A 21,170-nucleotide genomic window follows, 5' to 3' on the forward strand; every position below is an offset into this window, starting at 1 on the left:
AGATCAACCAGCAAAACCCGACTACGTAGAACTAAACACCGCCACAAAACACACAAAACTAGAATCCACTACCCATAGCTCCAAATCCTCCTGCACCATACCAGTATCATAATCCCGCACCTCCCAGAACTTTAACCCACCACCAATGCAAACCCCTCAACAACATCACCATCATCCCTCTCAATACCCGCAAATCACCACTTATCACACTCCCCAAAATGCACCACAACCTATGCCCGATTCTCACAACTCAACCAACGACCACCCGTATACCCAAGTTCTAGGGAATCATCAAAGCAATCTGATATATGTGGAAACCTTACCCCATACCCCGCAACAAACTCTATACATACCCGAACTAACTGAGAAGGACCTGCTCATTAAAAAATGGTGGAGGAACTTAAGAAACTCATAGGTAGAGTCCAGAGTGTTGAAGGTGGGAAAGGCGTTGAAGGTCTGAATTGCGAAGATCTGTGTATTGAGCTAGATGTGGAACTTCCAGATGGTTACAAACCTCCAAAGTTCAAAATGTTCGATGGCACTGGTGATCCGAAGGTGCATCTAAGCACATACTGTGACAAGCTTATAGGAGTAGGTAAGAATAAACAAATCCGCATGAAGTTGTTCATGCAAAGTCTTACAGGAGACGCCTTGTTTTGGTAAATCAGTCAAAACATAAAGAAATGGGCAAATTGGGTAAGTATGGAATCAGATTTCATGAACAGCTTCAGGTTCAACACAGAAAATGTGCCAAACATTTTCTATATTCAAAACGTCAAGAAAAAGCCGACAGAAACCTTCTGCGAGTATGCTACTCATTGGAGATCAGAGGCCGCAAAGGTAAGGCCAGCACTCAAAGAAGAACAAATGAACAAGTTCTTTATTAAGGCTCACGATCCACAGTATTATGAAATATTAATGGTTATCGAGAATCCTATGTTCTCAGACATCATCAAGTTGGGAGAAAGAATAGAAGAAGAAATCAAGAGCGGGATGGTGACTAATTTCGAGGCTCTGCAAGCCACAAATAAAACCTTGAAATCATGAGGTATTTCAAAGAAGAAAAAAGTAGATGTTATGATGGTAGCCCAGGGCCCTAAGTCTCCTTTCACATACCGAACACCTACACTCACATTTCAACCCTCACCCCCAAAATACCAATACCTTGCCACCACCTACCACACCTACAACACTCAACTTGCATATTACCATTCACCTCTACCCTCCCACCAAAACTACCCAAAGCCACATCCAAATTTGGACTGCGAAACTCCTAGACAATACACCCCAATTGCTGAACCCCTAGCCCAACTGTATGAGAGATTGAAGGCCGCTAGTTACGTTACTCCTATTCCTATTGTTCTTGTGGAAAATCCTTCACAATGGATCAACCCCAACAAAACATGTGCTTATCATTCAGGCATGAAGGTTCACACTATTGAGGAATGCCGCACGTTGAAAGACAAGATGTAGACGCTTATCGACACTAAGTTTATACAAGCAAAAGAAGACGCACTGAGTAAATGTGATAGAAATTGACGAGGAATCGGATAAGGAATGGTCCATCGAACCTTTTTCGAAGGAAGGACACTCTTAAAACATCTCTGGCCACCCTAACGCCAATTTCGGTACAAAACCAGGCACCATTTGAGGTTGAGGTAGCTACACCCTTCATTCTAATGGTAGCTCCCACACCATTGTACAAGTCTGATGTCGTCCCATGGGATTGTGTTGTGAAAGCAAGAAGAAAGGGAAAAGCCAAAATGGAAGAAACAGGTGCCACATAAGGTATGAGTAGAATTGACAGAGCTTACACACCTAAGAATCTAGGATGAACAAGAAAAGAAGATGCACCTAAACCACATGTTGTTGAGACTGGCACTGACGTCCTTTGGAGAAAGATACAAGCAAGGGAATACTTCATTGTTGACCACTTGAATAAGATTCCTGCTCAGATATCTATTTTTATCATTGTTGTAAAATTCAGACGCACAGAAGAATGCTTTGATGAAAGTATTGAGTTAAGCTTATGTACCCACAATAATCACTAATGGAGATATGGATAACATGGTCGGGAAGGTACTAAAGAGCCACAAAATCACTTTCTAAGAACATGAATTACCACCAGAAGGATTGAGTGACAACAAGGCATTGAACATCACAATGCAATTTGAGGAAAAGTTCATTGCTAGGGTCCTGGTAGATGGAGGCTCGAGTCTAAACATATGTCCACTGACCACTCTGAAAAGATTAGGTAAGGGTTTGCACGAGATACGAATGGGAAGCATAAACTTGAAGTCATTTTACGGATCTCAGAGAGGCACTATCGGGTAAATCAACCTTGATCTGCAGATGGGTCCGACTTGGTTTGATGTTGAGTTCCAAGTGCTAGATATATATATATGCTACTTACAACCTATTATTGGGACGACCATGGATACATGCAGCTGGGGTAGTGGTTTCTACTCTGCACCAAGCAGTGAAGTTGGAATGGAATCATGAGGAGGTGATCATTCATGGAGACGGAAGCAACCCGATCTACACTAACCAGACTGTTCCAGTCATCGCAAAATAGGAGGAAGTTGGGTGGACAACATATCACTGCATTGAGCGGGTGAACGCAATTGAAAAGGATCGATGGTGGAGGAAGAAGATAGAAAGCTTATTGTTGTGGACGGGATATGAACCAGGCAAGGGTCTCGGCAAAAAGCTTAAGGGGATCACTAAACTCATACAACCACAATATCATGGAATGACCTTTGTTCTAGGGTATGAATATACCGTACAAAAAAATCAGGATTGGATACCGCCATGGCGCGCCCATTATTATCTGTCGGAACAACTCGTACCACCCCTGCACCAGACATTCCATCAGGCTGACAAAATGTGGGAATTCGAGGAAGATGAGATTTTGGCCGATATGAGAAATTTGTTTCTGGATGAAGAAGACATGGATTGCAGTGCAATTGTTGATGATGAGGAGGAGGAAGAACTTACCATTCAGACAATGGAAGAAGGAGCTATTCTCAAGAACTGGACTGTTGCACCATCCTGGGCTCGCCGAGTTCCTGGGTAGCCTGGCAAATTAACATGACTTAATTTCAAATTGTTTTGAGCATTTAAGACATTTTCAGTATTTTGTTTTGAAATAATTACTCGAGCCATCGAGTCGTACTTGTTGACATTTTAAAGTTTTATTAACGCATTACTACTTTTCATATTTATTATTATCTTTCTACATTCTTTCACCATAATTATTACATATCCTGATGAACGTACGACTGTGACATGTAATGAGACAACACAACATAAGGACATCAATTCGGAAGATCTGGAAGATGGTGTAATACTTGAGGAAATTGTCAAAGAAGTAGAGAATTTTGAGAACAAACCAAAGTCTAATTTGGAGGAAACTGAGGCCATTAACTTAGGGGATTCTGATACAATCAAGGAAACGCGTATAAGCATTCATCTATCACCGTCAGAGAAAGAAAAGTATGCCAGGTTCCTAAAGGAATATGAGTACATTTTCACATGGTCCTACGACGATATGACTGGGTTAAGCACATCCATAGTAGCTCACAAGCTACCCACCAATCCTATGTGTCCACCGGTAACACAGAAGCTTAGGAAATTCAAGCTAGATATTAGTTTAAAGATGAAAGAGGAGGTCACCAAACAAATTAAAGACAAGGTTCTCCGAGTGGTCGAATACCCGACCTGGTTAGCCAACATTGTACTGGTTTCAAAGAAAGTTGGGAAAGTTAGTGTATGTGTCGATTACCGAGATCTGACTAGAGCAAGTCCTAAAGATGATTTCCCATTTCCTAACATACACATACTAATTGACAACTGTGCCAAGCATGAACTCCAACCCTTTGTGGATTTCTTCGCATGATACCATCAGATCTGGATGGACAAAGAGGATGCTGAAAAGACCGCCTTTATCACACCATGAGGGGTATATTATTACAAAATGATGCCGTTTGGATTGAAGAATGTTGGGGTCACCTACATGAGAGACATGATGACTATCTTCTATGACATAATACATAGGGAAATAGATTATGTGGATGATGTTATCATCAAGTCTAAAAGGAGTTTGGATCACATAGCAGACCTGAAGAAATTTTTCCATTGGCTTCAAAAATACAATTTGATGTTGAACCTCGCAAAATGTGTCTTCGGAGTCCCTGCTGGAAAGTTGTTAGGTTTCATCGTCATCTGTCGAGGTATTGAGTTAGACCCGACAAAAATAAAAGCTATCCAGGACTTACCACCGCCAAAGAATAAGAAAGATGTGAAGAGTTTTCTAGGATGCCTGAATTATATTAGTCGTTTTATAGCACAATAAACGGTGATATGTGAGCCAATCTTCAAAATGCTGAGGAAAGATGCTGCAAAAAGTTGGACCGAAGAATGCCAGAAAGCCTTTGACAAAATCAATGAGTATTTATCTAAACCGCCTGTGTTGGTCCCGCCAGAACCAGGAAGACCCCTGCTTCTTTATATGTCCGTGTTGGATGAAGCCTTTGGCTACGTTCTGGGAAACATGACGAAACTGGTAGGAAAGAACATGCGATATATTATCTGAGCAAGAAGTTCACGCCTTACGAAGCCAAGCACTCTTTGTTGGAACGCACCTGATGTGCTTTGACATGGATAGCCCAGAAGTTGAGACATTATTTCTATGCATACACTATATATCTCATATCAAGGATGGATCCACTAAAATACATCTTTCAGAAACCCATGCCTACGGGTAAGTTAGCAGAGTGGCAAATACTGTTGAGTGAGTTCGACATCATCTACGTAACTTAGAAGGCAGTCAAAGGGCAAGCGTTGGTTGATCACTTGGCAGAAAATCCTGTAGATGGAGAATACGAACCATTGAAGACGTATTTTCCCGACGAAGTGGTGTCATTTGTAGGAGAAGATATTATCGAAGCATACGAAGGTTGGAGGATGTTCTTCGATGGAGAAGAAAACTTCATAGGAGTGGGCAATAGAGTTGTCTTAGTATCAGAAACCGTTCAACATTACCCGGTATCCACAAAACTCAGGTTATCGTGCACCAATAATATGGTAGAATACGAAGCTGGCATTTTTGGACTCAGGTTGGCTGTCGACATGAACATTTAGGAGTTGCTGGTAATCAGAGATTCTGATCTATTGGTGAACAAGATTCTAAGAGAATAGGCTACCAAGAACACCAAAATATTACCATACTTGCATTGTGTATGAGAGTTGATCAAGAGGTTCACAAAATATAGAATTAAAACATGTTCCAAGGACTCAGAAAGAGTTCGCAGATGCATTAGCCACCTTGTCTTCCATGATAGAACATCAAGACAAGAATTTCATCGATCCTATCCCAATAGGAATCCATAAGCAGCCAGCTTATTGTGCTCATGTCGAAGAAGAGTTTGACAGAAATCCGTGGTTCCACGACATCAAGGAATACTTGGAAAAAGGGAGAATATCCAGAGAATGCTACACACACACACTCAGAAGCGCATGCTCCAAAGATTGGCCAATCATTTCTTTCAAAGCGGAGGAATTCTGTATAGAAGAACTTTTGACTTGGGATTATTGTGATGTGTCGATGCCAATGAGGCATCTAGATTGCTCGAAGAAATACATGCCGGAACTTGCGGACCCCACATGAACGATTTCGTTTTTGCCAAGAAAATATTAATATTAGTGTATTTTTGGATGACTATGGAAACATACTACATCAAATATGTTCAAAAGTGTCACCAATGCCAGATACATGCTGATATGATACGAGTACCTCCCAACGAACTCAATGCAATAAGTTTGCCCTGGCCTTTCTTAGCTTGGGGCATGGATGTCATCGGACCAATCGAACCCGCTGCTTCAAATGGACATATCTTCATTTTGGTGTCTATAGACTACTTCACAAAATGGGTTGAAGTCGTATCCTATAAGGCTGTAACTAAGAAGGTCGTAGCAGATTTTGTTCGGGACCATATTGTTTGTCGATTTGGAGTACCTGAGTCAATCATTGCTGACAATGCCGCCAATCTTAAGAGTGACCTAATGAAATCTATGTGTGAAACATTCAAGATAAAGCACCGGAACTCTACATCATACATGCCATAAATGAATGAAGCCGTAGAGGCCGCCAACAAGAACATCAAGAAGATAATAAGAAAAAAGGTGGACAACTACAAGCAATGGCACGAAAAGCTACCGTTTGCTTTGCTCGGGTATCGAACCACTGTTCGCACGTCCACTGGGGAAACCCCCTACCTACTGGTCTATGGTACAGAGGCCGTTATCCCTGACAAAGTGGAAATTCCTTCCTTAAGGATCATACAAGAGGTCGAGCTCAGCTACGCAGAATAGGTACGGAACCAATATGAACAACTAGCTCTCATTGATAGTAAAAGAATGAACGCAGTGTGTCATAGTCAACTCTACCAAAACAAAATGGCAAGATCTTTCAATAAAAAGGTTAGGTCAAGGCAATTCACACCGGGGCAATTGGTGCTGAAATGAATCTTCCCACATCAGGACAAAGAAAAGGGGAAATTCTCACCCAACTGGCAAGGGCCTTTCATGGTTCATCGAGTACTGACAGGAGGAGCACTTATACTTACATAAATGGATGGAGAAGTATGGCCAATACCTATCAATTCAGACACAGTCAAGAGATATTAAGTTTAAGACTATGATTATACTTTCTATTTAATGTAACCTGACCTACGCTTGACTTGATTCTCATTTAAGAGGGGATACGTAGGCAGCCCTGTGGGTTCGGTCACATCATAATAAAATCTTCCTTCCCCTCTATGGTTAGAAACTGGGGCAAGATTTCGAGTTTTCAGATCTCATTATGTCAAGAATCACCAAGAAGAGTATTGCCAGAAGTAGGCATTAAACTGGGGCAGAATTTTGAGGAGGGTCCTCAAAATTCCGAGTTGAGGAGGTTGCAATGTCTCAAAATGTGTCATAGTCTCCGATTCAAACATTATTTGCATCATCACACATTTTGAACAAACTGCATTTTGATATAAATGACTTATCACATTTACATATATTCCGAAAATTTCATTTTCTGTAGTAGCCAGACGTTACCCAGGGTGACTTAAACAAGACCTCAAGACAAAAAAAAGAATCAAAGGCACGAACCAACCTTTCCCCCACAACTCACAATTTTTCTTTGAATGCAGGCACAATGAACATAACAAGCAAGTCCGCAAATATATACATACAATAAGATCACTATCTTCACACCACTAGAAGTTGCCAAGCACAAATGCATCAAGCTAAGAATCATTTTCCCTCTCACATTTAATCCTTACTCTTCCTGCATAGGGCTAAACACTACCCTCATTTTTGCATAAGGATAAGCATTGACTTCCCTTGCACGTGAATAAGCATTGTCTCCATTCTTTGCATGAGGCTAAGCACTGCTTCCATCATTGCACATAAGAGTATTTCATGAAGTTGTCGAGGCGAACAGCCTAATCCGATAAGAGTATTTTATAGAAATGCCAAGGTGACTGACCTGATCCCATAAGAATATGATACTTGATACTGCCGAGGCGAACGACCCGATCCCATAAGAATATGATACTGCCAAGGCGAACGACCCGGTCCCATAAGAATATGATACCACCGAGGCGAACGGCCCGATCCCATAAGAATATGATACTAGCGAGGCAAACGGCCCGATCCCATAAGAATATGAAATTGTCGATGTGAATGGACCGATCCCATAAGAATATGATATTGCAGAGGCGAACTACCCGATCCCATAAGAATTTGATACTGTCGAGGCGAATGGCCCGATCCCATAAGAATATGATACTGCTGAGGCAAACGGCCCGATCCCATAATAATATGATACTTTAATGGGTCCTTGACCCCACTCACGAATATACGTTTGAGTTATGAAATTTAAGGAAGCTTTTCGATGGAAATTCACAACGTGAAAGAAATTCATAGGGGAAAACACAATTATTCTGTGCCTAATCAAGTAGCTCATCAAATCTCTACAATAGCGAGTCTGTCACTCTACGCAAGCCTAGTCTCAGGTCGTAACGAAAAATAAAGGAATTAAACATGCAAGGATAACTCAATTAGTAGAATTAAAGCATGGCATGACCTGTGTCTACCCGGACATAATCAGGAATCTAGAATATGCATAGACACTCGTCACCTCATACGTGCGCATATCCCACAACATGTACCATATAACAGGAATAACACCTACGATGTAAATTCTCCCTCACAGGGTTAGACAGGAGACTTACCTTGCTCTGAAGTTCCATAACCGGCTCCGACACCTCTCTAACACCTCAAATCGATGCCCATCGATCCGAAACTAGTCAAAAAATGTACAAATCAATAAAAAATATACTCTAATACTCATAATTAATCAATTTATAACAATTTCTAACTTCGCTCGAAAAGTCAACCCTCGAGCCCACGTGCCCGAAATCCGAAAATATTTGAAGATAAACATTACCCATAACACTACGAACTCAAATATATATTTTATTACAAGTAATTTCTAGGTTTTTCTTCTAAAACATATCCCATAATTTTCCACAATTTCCATGTTAAATCCTTATAGAATCCAGGTAATTAACTCACAATATGTAGGAATTAGTTACCTTGCAATAAAAGATAAAAATCTTGCCTCCAAGAGATCCAAAAATCTCCCAACCAAATGAAAATGTGAGAGAAATGGGCTAAGTCCCGGAATGAATCCTTAATAACATCCTCAGATGTCGCTTTTGCGATAAGAGGCTTGCAAATGCGAAATTGGCGTCGCAAATGCGAAGCCCGATCAACATTGTCTGCGTCTCAAATGAGACAAAAGTCTCGCAAAATCGACAGTTTGTTCGCAAATGTGAACTCCCCTGCCCCAGCCCATCTTCGCAAAAGTGAGAATGATCTCGCCAATGCGATAAAAACCTCACAAATGCGAGAACAGTGCACCAGAACCAGCTGAACCTCTAAGAACTCCTCCGGAACGCGTCCAAAACTCATTTGAGCCCCCGGGGCTCCAAACCAAACATCCACACAAGTCTAAAGACATCACGCGAACTTGTTCGTGCAATCAAAATACTAAAATAACCTCTAGAATATATAATCGGATGCCAAAACGCATAAAAATCACAATGAACTTCAAGAATTTCTAGAATTGCAACCAATCGTCCGAACCGCATCAAATCAACTCCGAATGACACAATATTTTGCAGGCATGTTTCAAATGATGAAACTTACATATTCAAGTCCCGAAACCAAAATTCGAACCCGATAGTCTTAAAGTCAAACCATGGTCAAACTTAGGAAAAATTCCAAACTTCTAAACATTAGAACTTTGACGAACGCGTCTGATTCATACTTAAGCATCCCGAAATGACGCCAAACTTTACGCACAAGTCATAAATCATATTACAAACCTATTCCAAGGCTCGAAATCTTAAACGTACATCAGTAACACCAAGTCCACTTCAAACTAAACATAGGAAACTCTTAGACACTCAAAATGCCAACGTTCCATAATAAGTATCGAAATGCTCCCAGACCACCCGATACTCAACTCGGACATACGTCCAAGTCCATACGAACCTATTGGAACCTTCAAATTTCAATTCCGAAGTCATTTATTCAAAAGCCAAACCTTAGTCAACTCTTCCAACTTAAAGCTTCCAAATTGAGAATTTTCCTTCTGAGACAACTCCGAACTTTCAGAAATTCAATTTCGACCACACGTACAAGTCATAATGCATAAAGTGAAGCTACTCAAGGCCTCAAACCACCGGGCGACACGCTAGAGCTCAAAACGACCAGTCGGGTAGTCCTTATTAAAAATTCAGAAATATTTAACATTAGAAATAGAAGGGAAAGGCAATTTGAACTTGAGATTAGTTAAAATTATGGTGAAAATACTCTAACTATGGATAGGACTACAAAATTAAAGTTTAACTAGATAATTAAAAATTAAATTGGATAATAAATTAAAATATTAAAAATAGAGAATAAATGTCTCTTGTAGGTAATTTTACTAATAAAAATTAAAGTCAAATTTGTATCATGAAACTAGAAAGAAAATTTAATTGCACGTGATACAAAAAATAATTATAAGAAAATTCAATAGATTTAGAATATAATTTAAAAAAATTATTTATTAATACTTTAGACTAATTCAAAGTTCAACCCTGTCTCCCTATTTACTGCTCAAATTGTGCTTTACGGTTGGTATTTGACTTGCCGGGGTAATTGGTTCGGGTCCGGTGAGTTTTTGGAATGATTTTGAACACTTAGTTCTAAGGTTTAGAACTTAAGTTGAAAAGGTTGACCGGATGTTGTCTTATGTGTAACGACCTTGGAAAATATTTGCTAAGGAAATTAAGGTTTTGTGGTGCCGAACTAGGCTTACCTATTTGAGAAGCCTGCTCACCGCAGCTCGGACTTTTTATATTGAGAAATGCGCTGGTGAGTAAAGAAAAAACAAAATTTGCGGCCCACTATGCGATCGCAGAATCACTCTGCGGACCGTTTAATGGCCGCAGAGTGAAGCAGGTTAGGCCAAGTTTGGAGATCAGGTTTGCGGCGCATTATGCGATCACAGACCAGTTCTGTGGTGTATTATACAACCGTATAATAGGTATGCGGGCCACATAATGACCGCAGACTGAAGCAGTGATGCCCAGTTACGGATGGCCTTTTGCGACCTATTATGCGGGCCGCATATGCGACCGCACCGTGGGTTTTTGTAACGACCCAACAGGTCATTTCGCATTCTAGAATCATGTTCCCTTAGATAATACTCCCCGTATGTGCTTTTACTGTTTTATGACTTACGAGGATGGTTAGTTCAGGAATTGGAAGAGTTCGGGTTAAAATCGAAACACTTGGTTCCTTAGTTGGCTTTAAAAAGGCTAAGTTTGACTTCGGTCAGCATTTTTAGAAAATGACCTCAGAATCGGAGTTTGACGGTACCAATAGATTTGTATGATGATTTTGGACTTGGGTGTATGTTCGAATTGGGTTTTGGACAACCTGAGAGCGTTTCAGCGCTTAATAGTGAAAGTTAGCTATTTGAAGGTTTTAAGGTTCTTTAAATTTAGTTTGGAGTAAGTTTTGGAGTAATCAAGGTCTTTTTGGAATTCTGAGCTTGGGAATAGTTCCGTATAGTAATTTAAGACTTGCACATAAAATTTGGTGTCATTCCGAGTAGTTTAAGTATGCTTCGTCCCGTTTAGAGTAAGTTTGAAAAATTTGAAAATTTTAAGTCAAATTGATTTGGTTTGGGGTATGATTCTTTGTTTTGATGTTGTTTTACGTGTTCTGCGGGTTCAACCGAGTCCGTTTTATGATTTCAAACTTGCTGGTATGTTCAGACGGGACCTCAGGTGTTAACCGGACTAGACTCAGACCAAGTTTGGACTTAGGAGGAACATCTGAAGCTTCCAGCTTCTGGTGTAACCGCACATGCGAATGGGCAGCCGCAGGTGCGAGCTCGCAGAAGTGAACAATGAGCTACATAAGCGGAAAAGAGGGGGCTACCAGTGACCACAGAAGTGGGGAAATGGACCGCACCTGCAAAGGCGCAGGTGCGAAGAAGGGCATCGTAGGAGCGGAAGAGGTCGCAGGTGCGACGCATGCACCACATGAGCGGTCTCGCAGAAGCAAGCCGCTGGTCGTAGAAGTGGAAGATCCGGCTAAGGGGGATGACCATATCTGCGAGGTCCTTTCCGCAGATGCGGAGCCACAGAAGCGAAAAATCGCTGGGCAGAATGTCTTAAAACGGGGCTCAACCATTTTTGAGCCCATTTTGTCCATTCCTGGGCGATTTTGGAGCTTTTTGAGAAGAGTTGTCACCTAGCAACTCGGAGGTAATTAATTCTACCGATTGTGAGTTAAATATATAGATTAGGGGTAGATTATAATGTATAAATTGTGTAAATCAAGGGTTTAGATGAAAAAACTAAGTTTTGATACCAATGAGATTTTTACCACAAAAATGGTTATGGAATAGGATGAAAATTTTATATTTGAGTTCTTGAGATTATGGGTAATGATTCCTCCAAATATTTTTGGAATCCGGTCACGTGGGCCCGGGATGAATTTTAAGAATTTTACCATTTTGGGTCGGGTAATTAATCTAATACTCTAATTTCGAATTGCTAAGCATGTATTAATTATTTTATATAATATTTGGATAGTTTCAGATTTTTCGGCATCGAATTGACGCTTTAACACGACGTTGTGATCGGGAAGTGGACTTTGAGACAAGGTAAGTCTCTTGTCTAACCTTGTAAGAGGGAATTTACCCCATAGGTGATTTAAATTAATAATTATTGCTAATTGTGGGGGTTGCATACGTATGAGGCGACGAGAGTCCATGTGTAGCTACTAATTATGCTATGTCCGGGTAGTTTAGGACTCAAATAATTAATTACTTGTAATAATTTGCATCCTTTATTAGTTAAAGTACTGGGATTATATTGAAAATTGTTAGAGAAAAATAATAAAAGACAAAAATTTCACATACTTGAATTTTTGTGCAAATTACTTGACTATTAATAGAAATTGTACTTACTTATGTGTTAGCCTTATAATAACTTCACATTCCGGAGATTCATAAGAAAATGTCCTCCTTTCTTGTGGAGCGGGCCGAACGCCTCGGTAGTATAGATGTATCTATGGATCGTGTCGCACGTCCCTCGGCAGTGTACATGACACTCTGGATCAGGCCGTACGACCTCGACAGAAATTGTGCTTAATAATAATAATTACATGTTACCTTGATTTGAGGTTAATCAGACTTGATTTGATAGGTTTCGGCATCGAATGTCGATGTTGGAATTTTAAAGTTCATTAGGCTTGAATCGATGCGTGATTCATGATTTTACCGTTGTTAGATGTGATTTGACACTTCAAGCGAGCTCGTATGATGTTTTAGAACTTGATGGTATGTTTGTTTGGGATCCCGAGGGCCTCAGGTGGATTCTGCATTGTTAACTGAAGAAAATTTGGACTAGAAGCATCGCTGGAAATTCTGACTTCTGGTGTGATCGCACATGCGAGGGGATTCGCCGCAGGTGCGGCTGGAGAGGCGCAGAAGCGAGGTTGGCTTGAGCTGGGGAGTTCCGCAAGTGTGAAGGGAATTTCTGCACATGCGAGTGCACAGACGCGGAGGAAGCTTCGCAGAAGCGAAAGAGGGCCTGGTGAGGCAGGTCCGCATGAGTGGAGGAATTATTGCAAAAGCGAAGTCGCAAGTTCGGATTAGTGGACGCAGGTGCAAAGGGACAGGGTGCAGTATAGCTCCATAGATGCGGCACTTGGATTGCAAAAGCGGAATCGCAGGTGTGGCTAAATGATCCGCAGAAGCAAAATCTCACAGCTGTGCAAAATGTTAAATTCGAGGGTTTCATGATTTTTCTCATTTTGGACTTTGCAAACTCGGTCTAAGGCAATTTCTGAGAGGGGTTTCTTGAGGTAAGTCACTTATGATTATTTTTATTAAATAATCTTGTTTCCCCTATTGAATTTTCCACCTAGTTTGTGTGTCTTTGAGGTGGAATTTGGGAGTTTGAAAATTGGAGATTTTAATTTGGGGCTTTGAGTGGTGAATTGGTATCGAAATTTGGTAAGTTTGATATGGTTAGACTCGTGTTTGAATGGGATTCCGGATTTTGTAACATTTATTGGATTCCTAAATGTGGGCCCGGGTGTCGGCTTTTGATAAAGAATTTAGTATTTTCTTATGGAATTGATTCCTTTAGCTCGTGTTGATTGTATTGAATTGTTTGTGGCTATATTCGAGGCATTCATAGGCCAATTCGTGAGGCAAGGGCTTATTGGAGTAGGGATTTTCATGATTTGAGGTAAGTAACACATCTAAACTTGGTTCTGAGGGTATGAAACCCCTGAATTATGTGTTATGTGATTGGTGTTGAGGTGATACACATGCTAGGTGATGGGCATGCGCCGTAGGATTTATGATTTGGTTAATTCCATGGAACTATATAGTTGAATAATCTTGTCGTTACCCATATTTTCACCATGTATTAGAGAAGTTGAGTAGCCAATCATGCTACAAATCATGCTTAGGCTACGTGTTGGGAATGTTGGGACCTACAGAGGTCGTGTTACATGTTGGATTATTTTCTTAATTGCCATTTCGTACTCAGTCACAACTATTACTTGCATGTTATATCTCAGTCTCTGTTGTCCTTTATTGATACATTATATCATCATTGTTTGGGCTGATTATCATGATTCTTGTGAGCCCGAGAGACTGGAGAGATTGATGACTGAGTAAAGCCGAGGGCCTGATTGTGAGGATATTATGGGATCGGGATGCATGCCGCATCATGTTTATTGATTTATGCTAAGATTGGCTTATTATAGTGCTTGGGCTGGAATTGCCCCTCCGGAGTCTGCAAATCCACTGTGGGCGCAGGTACCTATTGAGTGCGAGTGCAGCTGTCGAGCGATTGGGAGAATTGAATGGTTGTGAGGATTGAGTGACTATGAGGAATGAGTGACTGTGAGGATGTAGTGAATGGGAGGACTGAGTGACTGATACTGTGAGAGTATGCATATGATTTCATTACTATTTTTATACTTTAGTTGGCAAGTATAAGTATCATGTAGAAACTGAGGTGTACCATATCTTGTTTCAATTGAATTTGACATGATTTACCCGTTTGGGCTTTAACTGTATAATTTGGAAGCATGCTTACGTTTTTGTACTGTAATTTTGTAATTGAACTGTACTTGTGAAGCTCGTCACTACTTTCAACCCAATAGTTAGACTTGTTACTTACTGAGTTGATTTTACTCATGATATACCCTGCACTTCATGTGCAGATCCAGGTGTTTCTGGACACGGTGGCTGCTGACTATCAGAGTTTACCAACATTCAGAGATTTTAGAGGTAGTTGCCTTGGTGTCCACAGACCTTGACTCTCCTCCCCTATCTCTCAGTCTTATTTATTCAGTTTCAATTCTCCTAGATAGTATTTCAGACTTGTATTTTATAGACGCTCATGTACTCAGTGATGAGATCTTTTACTTATTTAAAACCTATTTTTTAAAATTTATTTTAAATTTAAAAGTGTTGGTAATGTCTGAGTTGTTGGCTTGCCTAGTACCGTGATAGGCGCTATCACGACAGGTTGGGTTTTGGGTCGTGATAGGAACCAAAGGAAGAAGATAGCTAAATCCGGAGGCAATCATCTTTCTTGTCACCGAGAAGAATGATACTCAGAACGACAAAATTAATGCTTCCATCTGGCAGCACTCAATAAAGAATATTCTACAGCATTAAGTGCATGATCCATTATAGAGAATATGTCATTCACTGCCCACGGTTACACATCCTTCAATGGCCCTCATAATTGTCATTAAAGAGGAGCTTAATCCTAGGACCTTGCTCCCTAGGTGCAACTATAAATATTGAGCTATATTATCATTGTCAGGGACACGAATTGTCTGACAAGTATACACAATATTCTATCAAAATACTCAATAACATTTTACTTTCTTGCTTATTTGTATTGTTCTTATTGCTCCCGGCAGCTCTGTGCCCGGAACCAAGATATCTGTTGTCTATTTCGATTTAAAGGCTAAGTCTTATATTGCTGTCTAATTCATCAATTATTTTTGATCAAATTAATTCACTTATCTATAAACCACATATAGATTTATCTGTACTGTTTTATGGGTAAATATTTTGGAGACCAGTGTGGGGCATAGAAAATCGTGTAAATAAATTGATCCCTGCATCTGTTACTAACTTGTTTGATTCTTTATTCTTAGCTAAAATCATTAATAATGGCAGATAAGGGTGTTAAAAACACACACAACATTGAGGCCCTAGGAAATCAGCCTCAGTACGAGGATTCAATCAGTGATACCTACAACGGGGGGAACGAGGCCACTCCAGTCCACGGCGGCAAATATCCGCGACATGTTCGGGAGGAAACTTCTAATGATACTTAAGAAGAGCACGTCGTCGAAGCAGTCAGGGTCTTGCAAGAGCAACAGGAGGCCATTATAGGCCATCCCACATGGTAGGATACGGTGATGACGGAACTAAAGCAGGAGTTGTCGGGCGCTTCCAACTATTCAAATGGTCGAGGCCCAGATCTTCCAGGTGCTCCCGCAAACCAAACGACGCAAAGGGTCGACAACAACACCTTGAGGGGTGAGGTCGGCTCCGATGGGGCCGGGGAGAAAGGATCTGGTCACAATAACATGTGTGATCCCTTTAAAATTAAACTCATGTGATTTATAAGGGAAGTAAATGCCTGAATGGATCAAATTCAGGGTGCACCACCAGTGCTGAAAGGGCCAGACTCAAAGAAGTACACACAATTGTTGTACAAACCAAGTACGGAACCAGAGCTAATCCCGAAGCAGTTTAAAATATCAGACGTGCCGATGTATGATGGGACTTCGGACCCTCATGAGCATATCACCACCTATACAATAGCAGTGAAGGGAAACGATTTAGCTCCCCACGAGATTGATTCCATTTTGCTGATGAAATTCGGAGAGACTCTTACGAAGGGAACCCTGACGCGGTATTCGCTTTTGCCCGAGCATTCCATAGACTCCTTTGAGATGCTCGTGGATTCTTTCATCAAGGCCCATGTTGGGGCCATAAAAGTACAGGTCCAAAATGCCAATATATTCAGGATTGTGCAAGGAGAGTCTAAGTCGCTGCGGGAGTTTGTAAGAACGTTCCAAAAGGAAAGGATGTTGATATCAGCCATTCCAGACGAATGGGCGGCCGAAACATTCACCAAAGGTCTGAATCCGAAAAGTTCTGACACTTTCTAGAAGTTGAAATAAAGTTTGCTCAAGATTTAGGCAACAACTTTGACAGATGTTCACAATCAGTATGAGTTGAAAATAAGAATTGAATATGATCAACTAGGTTTCCTTGCGTCGGTTAAAGGTCAAGGCCGGGAGAAGAATAAAGAGAAATTGAAAGACGATTTTGATACAGATCGGCGGTCTTCGAGGAGTCGGTTTTTTCACTATGAACGGGACGAAGGACGTGGCAGAGGTTTTCGGTCGGCAGAGAGATTCGCTACTGATAGGAGAACCGATCAAGGCCAAAACAACAAGTCATTGCAGAACAAGGAAACATCTGATTTTTCCTACCCCAGGTTTTATGAATATAAATTCAACGTCATCTTAGTGGAACTGGTATCGGCCATGAGGAACATTAAAGAAGCAGAATTTCCGAAGCCAATGAGATCTGACCCTAGCCATAGGGATCCTAATTTATGGTGCAAATACCACAGGACAAACGGTCACAGGACTGGGGACTATCGGCATTTGCTTGAGGAGGTGGCGATATTGCTGAAAAACAGCCATCTCAAGGAATGTTTGAGTAACCGGGATAAAAGCAACTACGGTCGCAATTATGATAATGCAGAGCCTTCAAAAGCAGGAGAATATCCCCATTGCATGATGATCAACATGATTTGTTGGGGGAATGAGATCAACGGGGTTACATTTTCGGTGGCAAAAAGTTGAAAGTATCAGTGACCCACAGCAAAAGACTGCAAGAAGTTCTTGAAGACGACATCACTTTTATAGAGGAAGACATCGATGGACTACCGCTACCGTATAACGATGCCTTGGTAATTTCTCTGGGGGATCCAGGAAGTTCGGCCAATATCAACCAATGGAGAATGTTGGAACAAGTCAAGCTCACCGAAAGTATCATTTCGGCCACAAAACTCCTCGTCGGGTTCAATCTAGCAAATGTGACAACCCATGGAGAAATCTTGCTGCCTATGAATGTCGAGGGGGTGATGAAGACGACCCTTTTCAAGGTAGTGGACGGTGATATGGGTTACAATATTATTATGGGGAGACCATGGCTGCACAAAATGAAGGCTCTATCAATGTATCATCACTTGTTGAAATTTCTAACTCCCGAGAGAGTTAAACAAATAAGAGGTGACCAACCGGCAACAAGGTAGATGAATGCAATCTCAATCTCTAGTAGGAAAGGGAAGGAGCATGCATCATATCAATTATAGGATTCGACGCCTGTTCCCGAGCCAAGCGAAGTCCACCAGGGGGAAGGGGCGTTGGAATCCTATCAAGAACTAAGGTATTTTCAGGTACCGGAAGAGACGGATGCAACAAAGTACACAACGGAAGAACTTGAGCAAGTAGCATTATTCGAAAAATTCTTAGAGAGGAAATTCCACTTGGGAACAAGACTGCACCTTGAACTCATGTCTGGATTTATTGAATTTCTTAAATTTAATGCCAATTGTTTCGTGTGGTTGCATGCGGATATGGCAGGTATTCCGCCAGAAGTGGTCGTACACAAGATAAACTTGGATCCTAGCATTCCTCATGTAAGACAGAAACAATGTCCTATTGCCGAGCCTAAAGAAGGGGTAACTCACCTGCTTAATATCGGTTCAATCCGAGAGGTAAAGTATCCCGACTGGCTAGATAATGTAGTAGTAGTTCCAAAGAAAAATTATAAATTTTGCATGTGCGTAGATTATAAGGACTAAAATAAGGCGTGCCCAAAAGATTCGTTCCCATTGCTAAACATTGATCAAATGATTGATGCAACCGTAGGGTATGAGTTAATGAGTTTCCTTGATGCTTACTCCTGGTATAATCAAATCAAAATGGATCCGGGGGATCAGAAACAAATTTCGTTCATTACGAATTTTGGCGCATATTGTTAAAACGTGATGCCCTCCTGGCTAAAGAATGTTGGAGTCACTTATCAACGGCTTGTGAACAAGATGTTTGAAAAGCAAATAGGAAAAACCATGGAAGTTTACATAAATGATACGCTTGTTAAGTCTTTAAACGCAGGTGATCATCTCAAACACATGCAAGAAACCATTGACATCTGAAGGAAGAACAAGATGAAGCTTAACCCTGAGAAGTGTGCGTTCGGGGTCAGCTCCGGTAAGTTATTGGGATTCCTGGTGTCACAAAGGGAGATCCAGGTTAACCCCGATAAAATTAAGGCCATCGAAGACATCCCAGATCAGCTATCAAGCGTAAGAGAGGTTCAAAGGCTAACGGGGAGATTGGCCGCTTTGAGCAGATTCATTTCCCGATCTACAGAGAAATGCCATAATTTCTTCTCACTGCTCAAAAAGAAGAACAACTTCGAATGGACCCCGGAATGTCAATAGGCTTTGAGGGATTTAAAAAGGTATTTGTCAAGTCCTCCGTTACTATCAAATTGGAAGAAGGCAAAACATTGTTGGTCTACTTAGTAGTCTCGGAGGTAGCGGTAAATGCTATTTTATTTCGTGAGGATGAAGGTACACAATCTCCTATCTATTATGTTAGTAAAATTTTAACGGGAGCAGAAACTCGCTACCCATATCTGGAAAAATTGGCCTTAGCCCTCGTAGTCGCCGCTCGAAAACTAAGGCCTTACTTCTAATGTCATTCGATAGTTGTGGTGACCACATTTCCCCTACGGAATATCCTACATAAACCCAAACTTTTGGGTAGGCTGACCAAGTGAGATATCAAAATGAGTGAATTTGACATAGACTATAAGCCTTGGACTGCAATTAAGTCACCAATTTTGGCAGATTTTGTGGTTGATTTCAGTCCGGGACTGTTACACTTTCCTACGGGATCGATTAGAATATGGGAGGAGATGACCAAAACATTTCTTGATAAATATTTCTCCTTAGCTAAAACTGGAAAGTTTAGAAGAGAAATCCATTACTTCTGCCAAAAAGATATTGAAACTGTTTTTGAAACATGGGAGAGGTTTAAGGAGAGTGTTCGAAAGTGTCAACATAGTGGAATTGAATGTTGGATGCAACTCCAGGACTTTTGGGATGGATTGACATCGGCCTCACGTAGAACATTGAGCAATGCAGTTGGAGGCTAGTTGATGAAGAGGACTCCATATGAGATAGTTATAGTTCTTGATGAGTTATCTAAATATGCAAATCAATGTCCCTCATAGAATGCTGAAAGAAGAAGCTCAACTGGTGTTCACCAAGTTGATGCTAGCATAATTGTGCAGGTGCAGGTGGATGCTATGGCCAAAGAGATAAGGAAGTTGACCTTAGCCTCAATACAAAGTGAACCTCACGCAGCTTGTGATATATGTGGAAGAGAACACCCTACTCATGAGTGTCAAGCCTCAACTGAGGAAGTAAATGTTATGGGGAACTACAGTTTTAATGTAATGGGTCAAAGGCACCCCAATTTTTTATGGAGTTCACCTGGAGGTACTGCGAATGCTTAGCAACAAAATAACTCTAGACCCAGGGACAAGGAGTTCCAATATACCAAAATCAGCAGAGGCAGCAATTTCAGCCTCAACAGCCCATTCATCCTGGTGTAGAGGATCTAATAAAGGCTTTCATTATCAAGACAGATGAGAGGCTGGACGCTCATGGAGCTGCTATCAAAGAATTGGGCACTAGTCTTCGAAACTTGGAGAGACAAGTGGGACAGATTGCAACAATATAATCTGAGAGGGTTCTAGGCACACTCCTCGATGACACTGAAAAGAATCCCAAAGAAATAGTGAATGATGTAACTCTGAGAAATGGGCAAGTTTTGAAAGATCCCACCCCGATACAAAAAGATGTGGAACTTGAAAAAGAAAGTAGGGAGCAGCTAAAAAGTGAGGTTGATAAGAAGAAGAAAGGCAAGAAGGCAACTGATAAGAAGAAGAAGGGATAGAATTCAAGAATGGAGGAACTTTAGGAGAGCAAACATATGCATGCTCTACCTTTTCCTCAAAAGTTATGTAGAGAAAAGCTAGACAAGCAGTTTGAGAAATATATGGATGTGCTCAAACAAGTCCATGTAAACTTACCATTTACAGAAGTGGACTCACAAATGCCTGGTTATGCCAAATTTATGAAGGATATTCTAACAAATAAGATAAAAATATAGGAGACCTTGGTGGTGAAGCTCACAAAGCATTGCAGCGCGATCTTACAAAACAAACTCCCACAAAAGGGTAAAGATACAAGGAGTTTTACTATACCTTTCTCTTTAGGCTATATTAATTTTGATAAGTCTCTATGTGATTATGGTGCTTCAATTAATGTAATTCCTCTATCTATTTACAGGAAACTGGAGAAGGAGATTGGAGAGATAAGGTCAGTGCCAATATCTTTACAGCTGGC

At 40.9% G+C, this 21,170-nt stretch overlaps 2 protein-coding genes and 1 non-coding gene across 3 annotated transcripts; 2 read left to right on the forward strand and 1 right to left on the reverse strand.

Annotated features, from left to right (window-relative positions):
* The first annotated feature begins 387 nt into the window (after window positions 1-387).
* Window positions 388-1,047, forward strand: LOC138901837 (uncharacterized). Its single transcript, XM_070189634.1, has 2 exons — window positions 388-595; window positions 713-1,047. The coding sequence occupies exons 1-2, from the start codon at window positions 388-390 to the stop codon at window positions 1,045-1,047; spliced, it is 543 nt and encodes a 180-aa protein (XP_070045735.1).
* A 15,264-nt stretch (window positions 1,048-16,311) lies between these two features.
* On the forward strand, window positions 16,312-17,547 carry LOC138901838 (uncharacterized). Its single transcript, XM_070189635.1, has 2 exons — window positions 16,312-16,810; window positions 16,940-17,547. Exons 1-2 carry the CDS (start codon window positions 16,312-16,314, stop codon window positions 17,545-17,547), a joined length of 1,107 nt encoding a protein of 368 aa, XP_070045736.1.
* Window positions 17,548-19,720: 2,173 nt separating this feature from the next.
* Window positions 19,721-19,827, reverse strand: LOC117276599 (small nucleolar RNA R71). Its single transcript, XR_004506865.1, has one exon. It is a non-coding gene; the product is annotated as a small nucleolar RNA R71 (small nucleolar RNA).
* Between the last annotated feature and the right edge of the window lie 1,343 nt (window positions 19,828-21,170).

Source organism: Nicotiana tomentosiformis, chromosome 11 (assembly GCF_000390325.3).
Source record: "Nicotiana tomentosiformis chromosome 11, ASM39032v3, whole genome shotgun sequence".
Taxonomy (NCBI): domain Eukaryota; kingdom Viridiplantae; phylum Streptophyta; class Magnoliopsida; order Solanales; family Solanaceae; genus Nicotiana; species Nicotiana tomentosiformis.